The sequence below is a fragment of the Pholcus phalangioides genome, unplaced genomic scaffold (genome assembly GCF_987345545.1).
Source record: "Pholcus phalangioides strain wild (caught in Gottingen) unplaced genomic scaffold, Ppha-v1.0 ptg000017l_1, whole genome shotgun sequence".
Lineage (NCBI taxonomy): Eukaryota > Metazoa > Arthropoda > Arachnida > Araneae > Pholcidae > Pholcus > Pholcus phalangioides.
Genome location: NW_028301610.1, coordinates 6,855,158 through 6,875,851, shown reverse-complemented (window position 1 = coordinate 6,875,851; position 20,694 = coordinate 6,855,158). Strand labels below are relative to the sequence as shown.

The 20,694-nt window shown below is 37.6% G+C and overlaps 1 protein-coding gene across 1 annotated transcript in view; it reads right to left on the bottom strand.

Annotated features, from left to right (window-relative positions):
• LOC149072165 (elastase-1-like) overlaps nucleotides 1-20,267 on the bottom strand; it is a 29,285-nt gene extending 9,018 nt beyond the window's left edge. The window contains exons 1-5 of the mRNA XM_089246806.1: nucleotides 20,141-20,267; nucleotides 14,284-14,314; nucleotides 10,800-10,906; nucleotides 9,705-9,814; nucleotides 6,279-6,541 (exon numbers count right to left, since the gene is read on the bottom strand). Coding sequence (XP_089102932.1) covers nucleotides 6,279-6,541; nucleotides 9,705-9,814; nucleotides 10,800-10,906; nucleotides 14,284-14,314; nucleotides 20,141-20,212 — 583 coding nt within the window. The 5' untranslated portion in view covers nucleotides 20,213-20,267. The remainder of the gene's footprint in view (nucleotides 1-6,278; nucleotides 6,542-9,704; nucleotides 9,815-10,799; nucleotides 10,907-14,283; nucleotides 14,315-20,140) is intronic.
• Between the last annotated feature and the right edge of the window lie 427 nt (nucleotides 20,268-20,694).

The following is a 20,694-nucleotide window of genomic DNA, read 5'->3' as shown; positions in this document are numbered from 1 at the left end:
TTTGTCTGAAACTTTAATAAATCTTCAGCCGTTGATTCGCGGCTGAGGAAAAACAACTTCACCGATAGTGTTTTATCCACCAATTTGCACCAGCACAATTAAAACCTTAATGTAATCGCCAGTAATAAAAAATATTCAGCAATAAGCTGTTAATCACATGCCCTGCATTTTATAGGATTTGCATATTTACAGTGATTTGCTTTTTGTGAAGCGCCCTCTATAGAAAAAAAATCGAAGAAATTTTTTTTCTGTAGCAAAAAAAAAAACCTCTTCCTTCATAAAAAATAACTTTTTTGCAATCCGTATTCAAATGTACAAACTGCTTCAATTTTTATGAATTTTTAAACTATTTACGAATTTGTGAGACACCCTGTACGTAAAAAAAATGTTTGCTGGCTGCTGTTGTTTATTTATTTATTTATTTATTTATTTATTTACACACCTCAACAGGCTGAGCCCAATTACAGAGATGGGAAAAGTAATGGAAATCAATAGAAAAGCAAATAATAATAATTTACACGTTAAAGAAAAAATCAACAATTGTATAATACAAAAATATATATGCGCAACGGAAGCAAACATTGTGAATTCAATATGAGAAAGACAAACGACCAAAATAGATGAGAAAACATAAAATATATACAAATTCATATAGTACCTAGTAGAACATGGAATTCCTGTGAAATATATCAGGGAATTCACCCGTATTATAATGCTTGCATGCTCGCAAAATTGGTGAAGCATTTAAAATGTTCGTGCGTGCACGAGGAAAATAAAAGACATTTCGGGAACTATGAACCCGTCGCTCGCGAGATGGCACGGAGATATTAATTAGGCTCGTCAAATAATAGTAGTCGATTCTGCCGTGAAGAACTTTATGAAGGAATGATAGATCTCGCTTAGTACGTCTGCAATAGAGAGATGTCATCTTGAAAAAAGAGAGAAGATCCGAAGTAGGCGCATCTGGGACGTACACACCAAAAGACTTTCGGAATAAATAATGCCGAATTAGCATTCTGTTTGGCTAAATTGACATATAGACACGCGGTTTGAAGTCATACTCTACAATATTTTGCCAAACGAATCATTTGGCTCGACTAACTTTGTTTTTCCTTTCACTTGGGCCTATAGTTGTAGTGTTAGTGTATTTAAGATAGTTAGCTAATTCTAAGAAGTAAAAATTGTACTTTGTAGCTTAATACTTTTTTTAGAGTGAGTGTTCTATTCTTTATTTACATATTTATTTTATTCTTCGTGATTTAGTGTTGAGCATTCTTTTTTACGTAATTTTTTCGTACAATCTCTTACGTATATTTCGCATAGTAATGTATTTTACATCATTTTAATTTCCTGTTAACGTTTTTCATTTTCCTATTTTTAATTATTATTATTATCTAGCTTTAGCAATAGTGTTAGTATGCCTCGACCTCGACTAGTGTTGTGTAGAGCCTGGTCTAGGGGTATAGTAGCTGATAGTTTCAACTGTAGAGGATGCTTGGATAGGAAAAGGCTGGAACTCGAGGTCGAAGCTTTACGGGAAAAGTTAGGGTGCTAGAGGACCCGGTTATAACGGAGCCTCTGGTCGTCGAGCCACCTGTTGATGAAGAAGCAATCTCCACGAACAACGACAGTTTAGAGGGTGAATGGGTGGTCGTGGATGAGGTAGGGGGGGATAGCGATAGGGATTTAATCATCGGCGATTCTACGGTTAGGGAACTTGGGAACCGAGTGTGTAGGGATTTTCGGGGTTTCGAGCGCTGTTGTCTTCCTGGGGGGAAGATTGGCAACGTTCGAGACGTTTTTCATCGCCGAAAGTTGCCCTTGCGGGTGATTCTGTGGGTGGGAACAAATCAGGTAGGAGCGAATATTAGTGAGTCTCTGTCAGAGTACCGGGATTTACTATTATCCGCTAGGGAGGGGGTTCAGATGTGGCAGTGATTCCAGTGCTGCCATTGGGTAGTAGGGGGTATAGGAATAGGATCCACCAATTCAATATAGGCCTGAAGGACATTTGCTCCTCTCTTGGGGTCACGTTCTTGGAGCTTCCAGCATTTACCGATAGGTGGCTTCGTTCGGATGGGATCCATCTAAATAAGAGGGGGGGGTCTGGGAGGTTTACGATAGTCTTAGGTCAGGTTTTTTACTCCCAGACCACGTAGTCGGGAATGCGGGTTAGTTAATGGTAATCACAACAGTACTGACGGGGAATTACCCACCTCTGACTTGGATGGCTTCTCGATTGACACTAAACCACAGGGAAAATTAAAATGTGTGTTAATAAATGCCAGGAGCTTGGGTAAAAAGAAAGATTTTTTAGAAACTATGATAGTTGAGGAGGGCTTGGATCTTATAGCCATTACAGAATCTTGGGCTTGGATGGGGATGAATCTTTCTTACACATCTCAGGATACGATACTTTTTTGAGAAATAGATCTGATAGGAAAGGGGGTGGAGTGTTGATATATACGTGAAATCCTGTTTGAAGGCTAGAGAGTGTAACGTGCAGAGAAGTGATATTGAAACCATATGGATTGAACTTGAGAACAAAAGACGTCATAAACTTATTGTTGGGGTTTGTTACAATCCACCGAATAGGGATCGAAACTACATCGCCAAATTGCATGATGAAATTTCCTACATGTGTAAGCGTAAGAGAGTTCTCATACTAGGCGATTTCAGTTACCCTGGTATTGATTGGGAGAACCTTTCATCTGGAAATCAATATGAAAGAGACTTTTTTAAGTTGGTGCTCGAAAATTTTTTGTATCAGCATGTATCAGAAGCCACTAGGGGTACTGCTATTTTGGATTTAGTTCTGACTAGTTCTGAGGATCTTGTCGAACATGTTTCGGTGGGGGAAGAGTTTTCTTCCAGTGATCATCGTATCGTCAGATCTCACTGTAACTTTTCTCGGGTAAGGTTGATAACAAAAGACTGGTTCCTTGTTTTCGAAGAACTAACTTTGATGTTTTGAGAGGAAGGTTAGCGGAAGTTTTCAAAGACCGGTTGGAATCAGTAGGGGTGGTAAGTCAATGGGAAGAATTTAGTACGAAGCTGTCCTCTGTTTTGCACGACGTCATACCCTTTGTTCGAAAAAAGCGTGTTTGTACATCGCACCCTCTATGGTTCACGGATAGCGTGCGGAACCTTTATCTTGAAAAGAAAATGGCATTCAGAGAGTATAAAAGTGGACGAGGTGACCTATCATTGTTTACTGATAAAAGAAGAAAGCGATAAGGGATAGTAAAAAGGAAGTTGAATCTAGGTTGGCAGATAACATTGGCTCTGACCCAAAATCATTTTTTCGATACGTCAATAATGGATGTAAGGGGACAGTTGGCCCCCTCTCGATAGGAGGCTCTAGGGTAGCGAGCAATGTAGGCATGTGTAGTGCTTTCAATGACTTTTTCGCGTCGGTTTTTAATGGAGATAATGATGTTCGATATACGGGTGTTGCATGGGGTAATAAAACCCTCAACGATATTCTCGTAGAAGACGTGGAGGTCCTAAATCTTCTAATAAATGTATGTGCAAGCAAAGCCCCAGGACCAGATGATATCTATCCCAGGGTCCTCAGGGAATGTGCTAATGAATTGTTGGGGCCAGTCGCACAGATATACAATAGTAGTGTTGCTGAGGGTATCGTCCCAAAAGATTGGAAACTTGCTAACGTTGTTCCGATATTTAAAAAGGGTAGTAGAGAAGCGATGTCAAATTATCGTCCAGTGAGTTTGACGAGCTCCCTCTCGAAAATTTTGGAAATTATCATCAAAAGGCAGTTTGTGAAGTGGATAGACGAGAATAATGTATTGTCGGATAATCAGCATGGGTTCAGGAAGGGGAAGTCATGTGTAACTAACCTCTTTTGCTTCTATGATCACGTGACTAAGGCTTTGGGTAAGAGCAAAAATGTAGACGTTGTTTACCTTGATTTCCAGAAGGCATTCGATCGGGTCCAACATGGCAAACTCTTGAAGCGTTTACACGAGATTGGAATTGGGGGCAACTTGCTGAATTGGATAGAATCGTGGTTAAAGGTAGGTCGCAACGAGTTATGGTGAACGGGGAATTCTCTGGTTGGACAGACGTCACAAGTGGAGTTCCTCAAGGAAGTGTCCTTGGCCCCATACTTTTTTCACTTTTTATCGATAAACTCGATCAGGGTATCGATGGGATTACTGCAAATTCGCAGATGATGTGAAGCTAATGGGGGTAATCGGGAATGAAAGCGATAGGGAGTTGCTCCAGACCAACTTAAACAGGATTGCAGCATGGGCAAATGAATGGAGCATGATGTTTAGCCTTGATAAGTGCATGGTCGCTCATTTTGGTTCGAACAACCCACGGTTCTCTTACGAGTTGAATGGTGTCACTATCCCGGATGCAACTAGAGTCACCAATTTGGGAATTCTCATTGACGAGCGACTTAGGTTTTCTGAACATTGTTCAGCGGTGGTCAAAAAAGCGAATAGAATGCTTGGTCTCATTTTCAAAAAGGTCTCTTCGCGTTCTCCTAAAGTCATTCTTCCGCTTTTTCGTGGATTAGTTCGTCCCGGACTGGAGTATGCTGTAAGGTTTTGGAGACCATACCTACAGAGGGACATAGAATTGGTTGAAGGGGTGCAGAGAAGAGCTACGCGTGTCCTTGTTGGCACACAGGGCTTGAGTTATGAAGAGAGACTTCATTTTTTGAATATGTTTACATTGGATGAACGTAGGTGTCGAGGATATATGATCGAAGTGCTCAAAATTTTCAATGGGATGGATAGGATGGACCATGAACTTTTAGTACACCGCCAATCGACTGCTTTTACAAGGGGACACCAGTATCGATTGGTGAGGGACAATGCAAGGTTATGGTGTCGCAGGGAATTTTTCTCTAATAGGGTTGTTAATAAATGGAATAGCTTACCCCCGGAGGTAGTAAATTGTAACACAATTGACACGTTTAAAAAGAAATACGATAAACATATTGGGGCAAATCGAGAAGCTATCCATTCTTAGAATAAGACAACCATAGGTATTCTTTATGGGCATTGTATAATATTTTATCATGTGTATATATTGTTTATAATTTGTGATAATTGCATTTTTAATTGGGTTGCTGTTTTTTTTTTAAATATATGACATCCATATTTTTATGGGCATCTTTTTATCAGCCACCTCGTTGGGCATTTTGCCTGTTGTGGCGTTGTATTTGTATTTGGGGTTATGGTGATCGGAAACAAAGATCAATGGCCGCGAACATTTCAAAAGTTAGGGAATCCAATTCTAGTCATAAATTTCCTGAACCGAGTGTGAAAAATTCACCGAAAACAATTCACCACCACGCCGGTGAAAAAAAATTTAGCAATAGGAAAATTAACCGCCATGAATTAATCGACATGACAATTAACCACAAACAATTTATCGACAAAATGATATAGTGAACGAGTGAATGAGCAGGTGAGTGATTGATCAAGTGAGTCAGGGTTGATGAGTAAGCAGATAAGGAAGTGAGTGAGCGAGTCCCTCATGTGGTCGCTCACTCGGTTACTGGCTCACTATCATTCGGTCACTCACCGCTTAATTCATATTGTCACTAAATCGCTCACTTACCCACTCATTTGGTCACTCACCAGCTGTGAACTTTCAGGCGGTGAATTGTTGGTGGTGAGTGATTTATGAAATGTGTCAAAAGGCTGGTAAGCAGGTGAGCAAACGATTGAGTGAGAGAGCAGTTGAACAAATGAGCAAGTGAATGAGCGTTGAGTCACTCATACGGTCGGACACTCAGTAACTGGCTCTCTATACGCGGTCTATAATACGGTCACTATAACTCGCTCACTTACCCACTCAGGTGGTGAATTTTCCGACAGTGAGAATTGGTAGTGAATTTTCCAGCGGTGAATTGTTGGTGGTGAATATTTCGGCAGTAAATTTTCTGGCGGTGAATTGTTGGTTGTGAATTGTTGGCAGTTATTTGTCGGTTGTAAATTTTCCGGTGATGAATTGTTGGCAGTTAATTGTTGGTGGTGAATATTCTGGTTGTGAATTATTTTTGGTGAATTATTGGTGGGGAATTTTCCGGCGGTTAATTATTTGTGATGAATGGTTGGTTGCAAATTTTCCAACAGTCAATTGTCGGTGATGAATTTTCCAACGGTGAATTATTTGTAATGAATGATTGGTTGTAAATTTTCTGGCAGTGAATTGCATGCGGTGAATTTTCCGGCGGTGAGAGTTTGGTGGAGAATTTTTCGTAAATCTTTAATAAAGGCATAAAATAAGAAACTTACTGCCAGTGCCACCCCAACCGAACGTAAACATCACATCACCATCCTTCAGGTTGAAATCGAAAGAAGGCAAAGTAGCCGCAAATATGTCTCGACCGATGTCTTTGTTGTATCCGAACTTGACGAAGTCGTCTAATTCCACGATTCCAATATCGTCGTCTTCCTTTATGAAAATGCGAGCAATGCGACGAATCAAATGAGCTTTCTTTTTCTTGTTCCTCGTTTCATATTCTCCAATGCTCAGGGCAAGCTCATCTAACTTAGCACTATATTAATTAAAAAAAAACGTGTGTGTAACTGCATTATAGAATTTATTAAATCGACATCATTCAAACCCAATTAGGGTGGATTTGCATCTACAGACACTCACCGTGTCGTGTCAGACACGGCAAACAGTCTTTAACATAAAAATTTCTGCCTGCGCTTGCGCAACCACGATACGATAGATATGAATATGTTAATTGCTGTATTATGCTAAAGAATGTTTGCCGTGTCTGACATGACACGGTGAGTGTCTGTAGAGGTGAATCCACCCTAATGTTAAAGAATGTTTGCCGGGTATGACACCGACACGGTGTCTGCAGATGTGAATCCACCGTCAAGATCTATTCACATGCATCAGTGCAGTCGTCTTTGTTTAGACGCCAATGAATCCGACCAGAGGCGCATTCATGGTTTGCCCTCCCACCTTCTCCCCCCATTCAAGTCTAATTTTATTGACTCGAATTAACAGCTCTGTGCCATATCCCTCTTGCCCTCCAACTCACGTAAATATTCCTCTTTCTCTTATGGTCAAGCTTGCACAGGTTCTATGTCACTCTTTTGATCGCTTACTGTCTTGGTTCCTCGCTTTGTAGGTCACTGTTGGTCCTTCACATGCTTACACAATGTTTTTTTCACTCACTAACCTGGTTTCCTTCATATTTAGGCCGACTCCCATGTTCCTACATTCCCTGGGTCACTATTTTGGTCGCTCACTGACATATTATCTCGCTCTATAGGTCACTCACCGACCTGGTTCCTTGATCTCTAAAAGTCACTCTCACGCTCAGATTTCTCTAGGTCACTTTTTTTTGTCATTTACTGACCTGGCCTATCGCTCTCTAAGTCATTACTGACAGGTTCTTTGCCAAGTGGGACGTCACTCTTTTTGTCGGTCACTGCCCTCATCCGTCACTCTTTTTGTCGGTCACTGCCCTCATCCGTCACTCTTTTGGTCATTCACATGCTTACACAATGTTTTGATCAAACTTTGTTCACACATCCGGTTCTTTGATCTTTAGGTCAACTCCCACTTTCCTACACTCCCTGGGTCACTATTTTTGTCACTCATTGAACTGTTTTTTTATTTCAAAGTCACTCCCACGCTTGGATCTCTCTAGCCCACTCTTTTGGTCACTCAATAACCTCGTTCCTTGATCTTTAGGTCAACTCCCATGTCCCCTCACTCCCTGGGTCACTATTTTGGGGAGCTCATTGACATAATATCTAGCTATCTAAGTCACTCTTTTGGTCACATACTGACCTGGTTCCTTGAGAGATTTCTAATTCACTCTTCCACGTTTAGATCTCTCTAGGTAACTCTTTTGGTCACTTACTGATATAGTCATTTGCTCTCTAAGTCACTCTCTGACAGATTCTTTGCCCTCTGGGTCAAGTATGATGTCACTCTTTTAGGCGGTCACTCTTATCGTCACTCATTGACAGGTTCTTTGCTCTCTTGGTAACTCTTGATCCCTCACGTGCTTGCACACTCCTTTGTGCACTCCCATGCTTGCGAATTCTGTAGGTCACTCGTTTGGTCACTGACATAGTGTGTCGCTCTCTAGGCAGAGGCTGACTAATGGTTTTACCGCTCTTGTGGGCTACTACTACTACTACTGAACCACACACGCACCTCGTCCATATTATTCTGAGGAATTTCTAATAAATTGGTTCATGTTGGAAAGTGTGTGTATGTGTAGTGAACCTGACGTGAAGTTTATTTCTGTGTAATGTTTTTTGTGTGTAGTGCTTCCATCTGCCATCAATTTTTCTAACCAAGAGTGAAGTGTAATGATTGAATAATTGTATTGTTGTAAGCCTGTTGGTTGCTCTCTGTGGCGAGACTTTTACGGGGAGATCGGGTCGCATTTGCGTCTCGAAGCTGGGAACCACAGAAGACTAACTTCAGCTGACCATCACTATGGCGATGGTGGGGTTCAAACCCGGATCCTCGCGATGTGAGTCCGTCACTATGACCACTCGACCACCATAGCGGCCCGCTTGCGGGCTGTAAAACGTTTCACCACGCTCTTCTCCCATTGAAATATAATTTTCTTTACCACTCATTCCTCAAATTTGCCGCCCCTCCGAACTTTCTGCCTCGGGCTATAGCCAAGGAGCTTCTGGAGGAGTCGAATGCGTCGTGCGTTTCGTCGATCTTCTCTTCTGCCCTTCCTTTCTATCTCCCTATTTTATTGTGCAAAATGGCAAAAATACGTGGATATGCAGACGATACAACAGATGATGCGCCACGCTAGGAAAACAGAAACGCGTAGCGTAATACAGTTAGACGTTTCCGGCGACGTGGTTGGTCAGGTTCCAGTCACCGTCACGCAATTTACCAAGGATTATAGCTAGTGAGTGAGATCACGAGCAAGTGAGCAATAATTTGCTAACTGATTTGCTCAATCGCTTACTCTTATACTCACTTGCTCACTGTTATGGTCATTTGCTCGCTACTATGCTCACTTGCTTACTAACTTGTTCATTCACTATATATTTCTGTGATCACTTACTCTTGTTTTCTCATTTGTGTGCTCACTCTTATGCTCACTTTTTCACTTATTTGCTCATTCACTCACTCCTATGCTCAACTCATGGCCTGCCAGCATAAGGTGGTCTGTGACCTCAAACCCTAATTTCGTGTGAATAAGCGGCGAATTTATGGATCACTTAAGTGATCCGTGGTGCAGTTCTACGTCAATTACGTGGCCCACGGTATAGTTCCAGATCACTTAAGTGACTCGCGGCATACTTACAGATGACTCGAGTGATTTGTGGCACAGTTCCAAATCGCACAAGGGACCCGCGGCCAATTTACAGATCACTCAAGCTGCCCACAACACAGTTCTAGATCACTTTAGCGGCTCGCAGCACATTCACAGATCACTTAAAAGATCACGTACACAAATCTTGGGTGGCCCACAGCACAGTTTCGCAGATCATTTAAGTGACCCGCGTCACATTCACGGATCAATCAATTGGCAGTCGCATACTTAAGTACTGCGCGACACGTTTTCAAACCAATGAAGTGGCCCGCACTCTCCCTCTAAAGGTTGAGCACCCTTGCCGTAAGAGGTGCTCTTTGTTTGATGATAAGTATAGGCGCGTGGTGCTAGTGACAGGTTGAACTGCTTTATAGAGATATAAAAATCATATACATACTTCCGTATGCAATGGGCTGCCGTCAAGACGTGTAGGTCAGTTATCAGAGTCCCTGCGCAGGAATTCCAAAATTCGTCGGGCGTTTCGTTACGGTAATGATAAATGACCGTCTGGTTTCATGTAAAAAGAAAGCGATATATATGTAATTCGCATTTTTACTAACTTCCACGAATTTAAATGATAATTAGTTAATTAATTATGACTTCAATTAGCATTAGGATCATTTTTATAAATAAATGACAAGTTTTCAAATTTATGGAAATTAGAAAATTCGCATTTTTGTCAGCATTTACCGAAGTGCTTGGTAAAAGTCGTTAAAAATGTTATAGCTTCCTTAATATATTCGTCTGATCCCCCCCACAAAACGGAAAACACTTTTCTGTATTAGTTTTTTTCACAAGGAATCAGGTATATTATATATTATTGAGCAGTCGATAGTTACCACCCTGCATACCCTGTATATATACAGGGTGCATAGCAAACGGGGGTATGGCGTTTTTCTGGCGAACTGTTGATCCTAGAGGCATACTTCCTTATTTTTTGATATTAAAAACCTAAGAAATGTAAAAAAAATTCTTTGTCTCGAAAACCCAGTCTCAAACTGCTCCCACTAAAAATAAAGTTACCCCCACCTTAAAAAATGCAGTTGCCCCTATGTGGGGCGTGGACCCCACATTGGGAAGCAGGGCTGTAAAATTTTTTTGGATATTCCATAGAGCAGTGGTTCTCAACCTGGGGCTATATGCTCCCCTCCTTGCTGTCCTGGGATATTCTAGGGGGGCCACGGGTGAGAATCAGATGAAAGGAGAGGCACGATAAATGCTGAGAGTAATGTAGAAAGCATCTCACTCTTGGATGAGGGTAGAGGGCTCTGGATAGGACAGGGAGCCATGAGCTGAAAAAGGTTAAGAAACACTGCCAATAGAGGGTTAATAATATTGCACAATGATTTGATGATCTATCTCATTTTCACCGACATTCAATCAATTCATTGACTTCTTAAATGTTGCTTGAACGTGTTTTATGTTGATAAGTTTTCACTTTTATTACGCTCTTGAAAAGTTACACACACACACGACTCTTTTATTTACTTACGGCGTACGGGAACTCATTCTTCTGAGCGAAACGACCGTGTACAATGCTCTCCGGGCTTTGCATTGGTTCACTCCGCCAGAACGTATTTTTAGCTGTACATCGGGTACCTAAGGGAAACGAAATTTATTATCGGATGCAATCAAATGAAAAGTAGACTACTATAGCTGGTTAAAGCCGTAGAATAAGTCAGTTGGGCAAAATGGCGAATGAGAGCAAGAGATAATCAATTACAGCACCAGGGCTGGACTTTGGCAGGTACGAAAGGCGCGGCCGCAACGGGTCGCTAAAATTTTTAGGAGATTTAATTTTAATGATTTGATTACATTTTTACTTTAAAAAATGACTTTAATTTACATTTTGACTTAACAAAGTAATAGCTTAAAATTCAAGATGTCCAAGACTTAAAATTCAGACATCTAAAATCTAAAATTCAGACATCTAAGACCTAAAATTCAGACATCGAACCCTCTGGCCTAGAGTTTTGACAGAACCTGTTTTAGAGGGCCACAAATCTGTTTTTTCACTGGACTGCAAAATACTTAAGCCCGTCCTCGTACAGCACTGTTTGAAAAATTATATTTAAGACATCAGATGTTCATGTTTCGTTGCAACAAGTATAAATTCATCATAAGTAACAACACATCTTGAATTACGGATACTTACTTTTCTGAAATTGTGAAAATTAAGATCATTTACAAATTAAATGATGAAGTATACAGGGTGCATAGGTAACACGGCGTATGAAATTTTACTAATGAACCATTGATCCTAAAGGCATACTTCCAGTTGGGAAAAGTATCCAAATAACGTGTAGTACTCAGATACGTCATTCATGTTGCAAGGGGTTGTATAGTTATTAAAATAAAAATGTTTGCTTTTTATACGGACACTGTGCTCAAAAACCCAGTTAGAAAGTTGTTGCCCTGCCGCTTTTGATGCCAACAAAAAAAATTCCACGTTTCTAAGTGCAATATTTGCAGATATATTTGAGTTCGAAAAACGAAGGAAAGTTGGAAAAAAAAACCGCATTAAAAAAATATGGGAAAATCGTTTTCTCCTAAATTATCAAGAGGGATTTAATGAGGGATCAACGATTCGCTAGTAAAATGCACACGCCCTATTACCTATGCACCCTGTATAAACCAGGGTTGTAAAAACCCGGGGTTTTTTTGGGAAAAATGGGGAAAATTTAATTTCCTTTTTCCACAACCTTAAAGTATCTAATTTAAACATGTATGTATATTTTTTATGTGTACATCTTACATTATGCCTAAATGTATATTTTTAGTCATGTTAAACTATGTATTTGATTAATAAAATGACCATACAATAAGGGAATAATTGTTCACTTACAGTCTGGGCGGGTTTTTTGGGCAAAATGGGAGGAAAATTGAATTTCCCCTTTTCCTCAACCTCAAAATATGTAACTCAAACATGTATGTACATTACGGTGGGTCGAAAAAAATTAAGTTTTTATTTTCAAATTGCTATAGTGCAGAAAAGTTGCCTCCTTTAATAAGAAAACAATGTAAAAAAAATTTAAAATCGGTTGATATCTTCCCGTCGCGCATAGTACTTGAAGTTTATGGAAAAACTGACGAAATTGAACATTTTTCTTAATTTTTTTAATATTACTTAAAATTTAACAATTGGCACGCAAAAGTTTGTTGTGCTTATTTTATGGTTCAATAAAGTGAAATAAATTAAAACATCATTAACACTAGAACCGCGGCACTTTCGGTATACTGCGGACTGGGTCAAACTGATCCAAACTATGAAGAAAGTTTTCCGTAGCGAAAAGAGGAATTTATTTTCGGTTCCTGGGTTTTTCCCTACTCTTATTCAATGTTATTTAACTGTGTGTTCAATAACGGAAAAATTGTGTATTATAAATACGCAGTAATTTCTGTGGATATGCTTATCACATATTACATATCAGGTATATTTGTTAAATTAAGGTCCATCGTTACATTTTCTGTTTGCGGCTTCTTGAAACATATTTTAATATATGAATCTCATTCCTAAATGCTTACATAAAAAAAGGTAGTCAGAAGAATTATAAAAAAAGTGTGTGTGTTTGTGGTTCCAAGAAATTATTTATTATCACACTTTTGTTCCTAAAAAAATCATTTAAAAATATGCATATTCTAAACACTGCACCATGCAGCATTTTTTGGAATACATAAACTAACGTCAAACTGAAATTTTAACCTGAAAGCAACACATTTTCTACGAAAGCAAACAATATTCCCAAAAAAACCATTTCCCGAAAAAACCCGGGTTTTTTAAGCTAAATAACCCAGGGGGGGGGAATGGGTATCTACCCGGGGAGCAAATTTGACAACCCTGGTATAAACACATTTTTTTCACAAAACCTGTAATGAATTGATTATATTTTAGCTATATGAATCACTGGCCTATAATATGAGAAGTACGACATAAATGGCAAGAGCCCAAACTCGATACAGTAAAACATCTTTTGCGGACTCCGGCGAGACAAAAAAAATCGTCCGTAAAAGAGAAGTGATTTGGCTACTTTTTAAAGATGATTTTGCACGGAATTTCTTTAATTATTTGCCATAAATGCCCTTACAAACACCATATGAAGATCCCTGTTCATCAAAATATGATGATACGTCTATCCCTCCGTTTCCTTCTGAGATGGAGATATAGCAACTTTAACTGCCTCTTGTCCATACTTTACAATTTTATGTAATAAATCCTGTCAACGACGGCCACTGACGGGACCAAAATTATAAGCCGTTCTGTAATTCATTACATACTTTAATAACATTTAAATTTAATTTAAAAATTTTAATTTTTTTTCTTTTTAAATATTTGAGAAGTTATTTAAAAAATATAAATATTTAAAATTATTTTAAATACTTATATTTTTTTACTTTTTAATCTTTTAATTTTTTTAAACTTTTAAATCTAAATACTTTTATTAAACAACGTTATCCACGACGTACGGTGTTCACTCAGGGCCAGATCAAGACGTTTGAAGGCCCTAAGCACTTGAATAGTGTTTTGGTATGTCCCCCACTCCCGATACCTACATTATACACACGATATTAAGTCTATAAACTAAAAAAAAAAAATGAAATTTTATATTTCAGAAATAACTAATCTAAGGATGGGATTTCACTCTAAAAGGTTAGAGTGAAATCCTTTACCCATTCTTATTTTCCTGCTACTCATTCCTTAAATTTGCTGCCCTTAAAATTCCTGGGCTATAGTCTGCTAAGACCGTTTATAAAGTCCACACCAGCAGCGCTACGTAGCTTCAATTAGCTGCAAAACCGGTTTTGAGGCGTGGCTAACACAGCGTGAAATATTTTTATGGTCGATTTTTCTGTAGCTACCTTTCCAAAACCGACTTTGCGCAGCTCAGAATCACGTAGGGGGCGGCGGGTCATAAAATTTTGCGCTGTAATGTCACGATGCACAATTAAATTTAAATAATATTTCAAACATAACTCACGGGGATCGTGCTCGTATGCTTCTCGAAACTCCTGAAAAGAAAAAATAACGATAAATGTATATATATGAAAATATTGGAAAGTACAGTAGAATCTCTCGATAACGGAAGCCCACGGGAACAAAAGTTTCGTCCGTTAACGGGGAGTGTCCGCTATTGGGAAGGTACGATATACAGTAGAAATTCGTTTATACGACTTTTACATTTACTGGAAGAAATAATCCGTGAACATTCAGGTTTATAATAAAAGAAATAATTCCAGCCCCTACGAAAAGTCAGATTTAATGAAAGAAATAATTCCAGCGCGAAAACGTAGATATAATGAAATAAATAATTCCAGCCCCGGCGACAATTCAAATTTAATGGAAGAAATAATTTCAGTCCTGGGAAAACACAGATTTAATGAAAGAAATAATAATTCCAATTCAGATTTACTGAAAGAAATAATTCCTGCGGTGAAAATTCAGATTCAATGAAAGAAATAATTCCACCGCGAAAATTAAGATTTAATGAAAGAAATAATTAAAGCACTCCGAAAATTCAGATTTAATGACAGAAATAGTTCTCGCACCCGTGAACATTCAGATTTAATAAATGAAATAATTCTAGCCCCTGCAAAAACTCACATTTAATGAAAGAAATAATTCCAGCTCTGCCAAAATTCAGATTTAATGAAAGACAACTCCTGCACCGGTGAAAATTCAGATTTAATGAAACAAATAATTCCAGCAATGGTGAAAATTCACATTTACTGGAAGAAATAATTCCACCCCGGGTGAAAATTAAGATTTAATGAAAGAAATAATTCCAGCATGAAAGCCAGAACATTGCCACTGGACTTATCCCGTTGCCGAGATCTCTTTCGGCCCAGCTTCGTGACTGAGTCCGGAACACTTTATTTTAATACCAGCACCGGTGAAAATTCAGATTTAATGATAGAAATAATTACAGCCCCTGCGCAAATTAAGATTTAATGAAAGAAATAATACCCGCACCGGCGAAAATTAAGATTTATAATGAAAGAAATAATTCCAGCCCCAGCGAAAATTCAGATTAAATGAAAGAAATAAATCTGTGATTCTGATTTAATTCATCAACACTCATTTATCAACTTTAATGTTAAAATGCGTGTGCTACTGTGCGCTAAAGTGATAAACTGGTCATTATGTATAATCACTCTAATCGTCTCGATAAAGAAAGTTTTATTAAATTTCTATACATTTTATAACTTTTACCGGTGATTATGTACAATTTCCCAAATAAAATTGGAAAGTCTGATAAATATGGAAACATTTTTATATAAAACATAAATATGGAAACAAACAAACAAACACACATTGAAAAACATCATAACAACATTACCCGTCTTATCTTCATTAAGCCAGTTAATTATTTTCACACGTACACATGATACGTGCACAACACATATTTTGCAATAATAAATAAATTAAATTAAAATAAGTGTGAGGAAGATAAAACATAACATTATCGGTCCTGTAATGTTGGCTTTCTTCACACGTATCAAAAAACAAAACCGATATATTACTATTCGAATTCACCATTCTGGATCAGAGCCGCCCGTAGGGGTGTACGACCAGTGCGGTCACACCTGGCCCCAAGCTTTGTTGGGCCCCGCACTCACCCTTGCAATTATTGGAGGCTTTCATTAATTCTAAATTTATTTCTTGCATCAATTCTGAATTTTCACTCATTCTGAAATTATTTCCTACATCAATTCTGAATTTTTCCCAATTCTGGAATTATTCCTTGCATCAATTCGGGGTATTTCCCAATTCTGGAATTATTTCTTGCATCAATTCGGGATTTTCCCCAATTCTGGAATTATTTCTTGCATCAATTGGGAATTTTGCCCAATTCTGGAATTATTTCTTGCATCAATTGGGAATTTTCCCAATTCTGGAATTATTTCTTGCATCAATTCGGAATTTTTCCCAATTCTGGAATTATTTCTTGCATCAATTCGGGATTTTCCCCAATTCTGGAATTATTTCTTACATCAATTGGGAATTTTCCCCAATTCTGGAATTATTTCTTGCATCAATTGGGAATTTTTCCCAATTCTGGAATTATTTCTTGCATCAATTCTGAATTTTCTCTCATTCTGAAATTATTTCCTTCACCAATTCTGAATTTTCCCCAATCCTTCATCATTTCGGAGTTTTCCCCAATTCTGGAATTATTTCTTGCATCAATTCGGGATTTTTCCCAATTCTGGAATTATTTCTTGCATCAATTCGGAATTTTCCCCTATTCTGGAATTATTTCTTGCATCAATTCGGAATTTTCCCCAATTCTGGAATTATTTCTTGCATCAATTCGGAATTTTCCCCAATTCTGGAATTATTTCTTGCATCAATTCTGAGTTTTCTCTCATTCTGAAATTATTTCCTTCACCAATTCTGAATTTCCCCCAATCTTTCATCATTTCGGAGTTTTCCCCAATTCTGGAATTATTTCTTGCATCAATTCGGGATTTTTCCCAATTCTGGAATTATTTCTTGCATCAATTCGGGGTATTTCCCAATTCTGGAATTATTTCTTGCATAAATTCGGAATTTTCTCCAATTCTGGAATTATTTCTTGCATCAATTCGGGATTTTCCCCAATTCTGGAATTATTTCTTGCATCAATTCGGGATTTTCCCCAATTCTGGAATTATTTCTTGCATCAATTCGGGGTATTTCCCAATTCTGGAATTATTTCTTGCATCAATTCGGGATTTTTCCCAATTCTGGAATTATTTCTTGCATCAATTCGGGATTTTTCCCAATTCTGGAATTATTTCTTGCATCAATTCGGAATTTTCCCCAATTCTGGAATTATTTCTTGCATCAATTGGGAATTTTCCCCAATTCTGGAATTATTTCTTGCATCAATTCGGAATTTTCCCCAATTCTGGAATTATTTCTTGCATCAATTCGGAATTTTCCCCAATTCTGGAATTATTTCTTGCATCAATTCGGAATTTTCCCCAATTCTGGAATTATTTCTTGCATCAATTCGGAATTTTCCCCAATTCTGGAATTATTTCTTGCATCAATTCGGAATTTTCCCCAATTCTGGAATTATTTCTTGCATCAATTCGGAATTTTAACCGCTGGAATTATTTCTTGCATCAATTCGGAATTTTCCCCAATTCTGGAATTATTTCTTGCATCAATTCGGAATTTTCCCCAATTCTGGAATTATTTCTTGCATCAATTCGGAATTTTCTCCAATTCTGGAATTATTTCTTGCATCAATTCGGGATTTTCCCCAATTCTGGAATTATTTCTTGCATCAATTCGGGATTTTCCCCAATTCTGGAATTATTTCTTGCATCAATTCGGGATTTTCCCCAATTCTGGAATTATTTCTTGCATCAATTCGGGGTATTTCCCAATTCTGGAATTATTTCTTGCATCAATTCGGGATTTTTCCCAATTCTGGAATTATTTCTTGCATCAATTCGGGATTTTTCCCAATTCTGGAATTATTTCTTGCATCAATTCGGAATTTTCCCCAATTCTGGAATTATTTCTTGCATCAATTGGGAATTTTCCCCAATTCTGGAATTATTTCTTGCATCAATTCGGAATTTTCCCCAATTCTGGAATTATTTCTTGCATCAATTCGGGATTTTCCCCAATTCTGGAATTATTTCTTGCATCAATTCGGGATTTTTCCCAATTCTGGAATTATTTCTTGCATCAATTCGGAATTTTCCCCAATTCTGGAATTATTTCTTGCATCAATTGGGAATTTTCCCCAATTCTGGAATTATTTCTTGCATCAATTCGGAATTTTCCCCAATTCTGGAATTATTTCTTGCATCAATTCGGAATTTTCCCCAATTCTGGAATTATTTCTTGCATCAATTCGGAATTTTCCCCAATTCTGGAATTATTTCTTGCATCAATTCGGAATTTTCCCCAATTCTGGAATTATTTCTTGCATCAATTCGGAATTTTAACCGCTGGAATTATTTCTTGCATCAATTCGGAATTTTCCCCAATTCTGGAATTATTTCTTGCATCAATTCGGAATTTTCCCCAATTCTGGAATTATTTCTTGCATCAATTCGGAATTTTCCCCAATTCTGGAATTATTTCTTGCATCAATTCGGAATTTTCTCCAATTCTGGAATTATTTCTTGCATCAATTCGGGATTTTCCCCAATTCTGGAATTATTTCTTGCATCAATTCGGGATTTTCCCCAATTCTGGAATTATTTCTTGCATCAATTCGGGGTATTTCCCAATTCTGGAATTATTTCTTGCATCAATTCGGGATTTTTCCCAATTCTGGAATTATTTCTTGCATCAATTCGGGATTTTTCCCAATTCTGGAATTATTTCTTGCATCAATTCGGAATTTTCCCCAATTCTGGAATTATTTCTTGCATCAATTGGGAATTTTCCCCAATTCTGGAATTATTTCTTGCATCAATTCGGAATTTTCCCCAATTCTGGAATTATTTCTTGCATCAATTCGGAATTTTCCCCAATTCTGGAATTATTTCTTGCATCAATTCGGAATTTTAACCGCTGGAATTATTTCTTGCATCAATTCGGAATTTTCCCCAATTCTGGAATTATTTCTTGCATCAATTCGGAATTTTCCCCAATTCTGGAATTATTTCTTGCATCAATTCGGAATTTTAACCGCTGGAATTATTTCTTTCATTAAATTTGAAATGTTCCTTTTGTCGAAGCAGTTTATTGACAGTGTGTTATTTATATATAATAACTTTTTTATGGTCCATCCCGTTGAAATTTTAAACACTTCGATCATATTCCCCCCGACACTTGCGTTCCTGCAATATAATCATTCAAGAAATCAAGTCTTTGTATGTGTGTGGATATATCTCAGCATTTCTGTACATCCTGAAATAATGGATGCTGATTTGCACCCCCCGGAAATAAATAAATTCGAGGCAAAGGGGTCCTAAACATTTTTGGGGCCCAAAATTGTTGAGACGGTCTTTGGCACTGATATTACATTCTCACCATTCCCCGCGTCTGATAAGGACGGTCCTGCCCTGGACCATAGTTTTATATATATTTATTTATTTATTTAACAACACAATACAGACACCATACCATACAATACTTAACAAAAATACAAATACAAATGAAAGACAACAAATACAATGCATACACAATGCAGCTCTTAGGGACCACTTGGTCCGTCGTAAAGCGTAAAAAAATTCCTGTATACAATAAACAGCACGCTCTTGATTTATTTCAGTTGCAGTTATGTTCAGTTAATTAAGAAATTGATTGACCATTTATCATATTTATCAACACGATCTTGGGATTGAACATAGTATTAGTTGAATGTGATAAATTCTCGGTTTTGATCTAATTAATAAATTTATTTATTTATTTATTTAAAATACAAAGCTACAGGTTGAAACCCAATTACAGCTTGCAGTAAAAATAATATTAGCACAGAATAGAAAACACGACATGATAAAGTATACAAAATGCAAATAAAAAGTATCAAAAATTACGCAAAATACAAAAATTCTATACAAAGATATATACAACGCAATTACAGCAAAAATCTTCTGAAGTCTGTAACAGACGAATGAAAAATATCCAGATGTTGAGGAGAAGCGCATTATAAAATTCAGAAAATCGGTTTACAGCAGAGTAATTACCAATATTAGTATTGAATGATTTGACGGCAAATAAGTAATTAGATTTTGTATTGTGTGGCGCTTAATATTGTATTAATATAATATTAAAGCCCTATATGACCAGGGATCAGAAAAGTGTCCGTTAGGGGAGATTCCACTGTAGTATGTGTTGCGAGGTTATTAAAAAAAATTAATTTAAAATTTTCGCTCACTTACGTCATCCTTGCTTGAGTAGTAGGGACCTGAAACCAAGGGGATTGTTAGTAGAAACACTATTAAGAACTTCATCTTGGAAATTCTGAAGACAGTAAATCCGTGAAGTCGCTCCTTCAATGGAAAAATTGTATTTGACTTCCGTCGGTACGCGTCGCATTTTTATATGCGGCGCATTCCACCAACGCCATCTATAGCCAGAAGGCCTTCTTACTGCTTACTGACGTCATCGAGAAAGGCTATATTCGTTTTACCCAGGGGTTTTCACCTCATGGTCCGCCTTGGCACTAGGAGCTTTTTAATATTTTCAGAAAATGATTGAAGACATTGAAAATCGATTTAATTCTAGAATAATGAAAAAGAAATAATTTCGGATAGAAATATTTATTCAGAATTACCGAAAGAAATAATTTTTAAATTTTTGAAACAAATAATTTCAGAATTAGTGAAAAAAATAACTTGTAAATCTATGAAAGAAATGATTTAGTGATTTCTCATAGAAATTATTTCACAATCAATAAAAAAGTAATTGCATAATTATTGAAAGAAATGATATC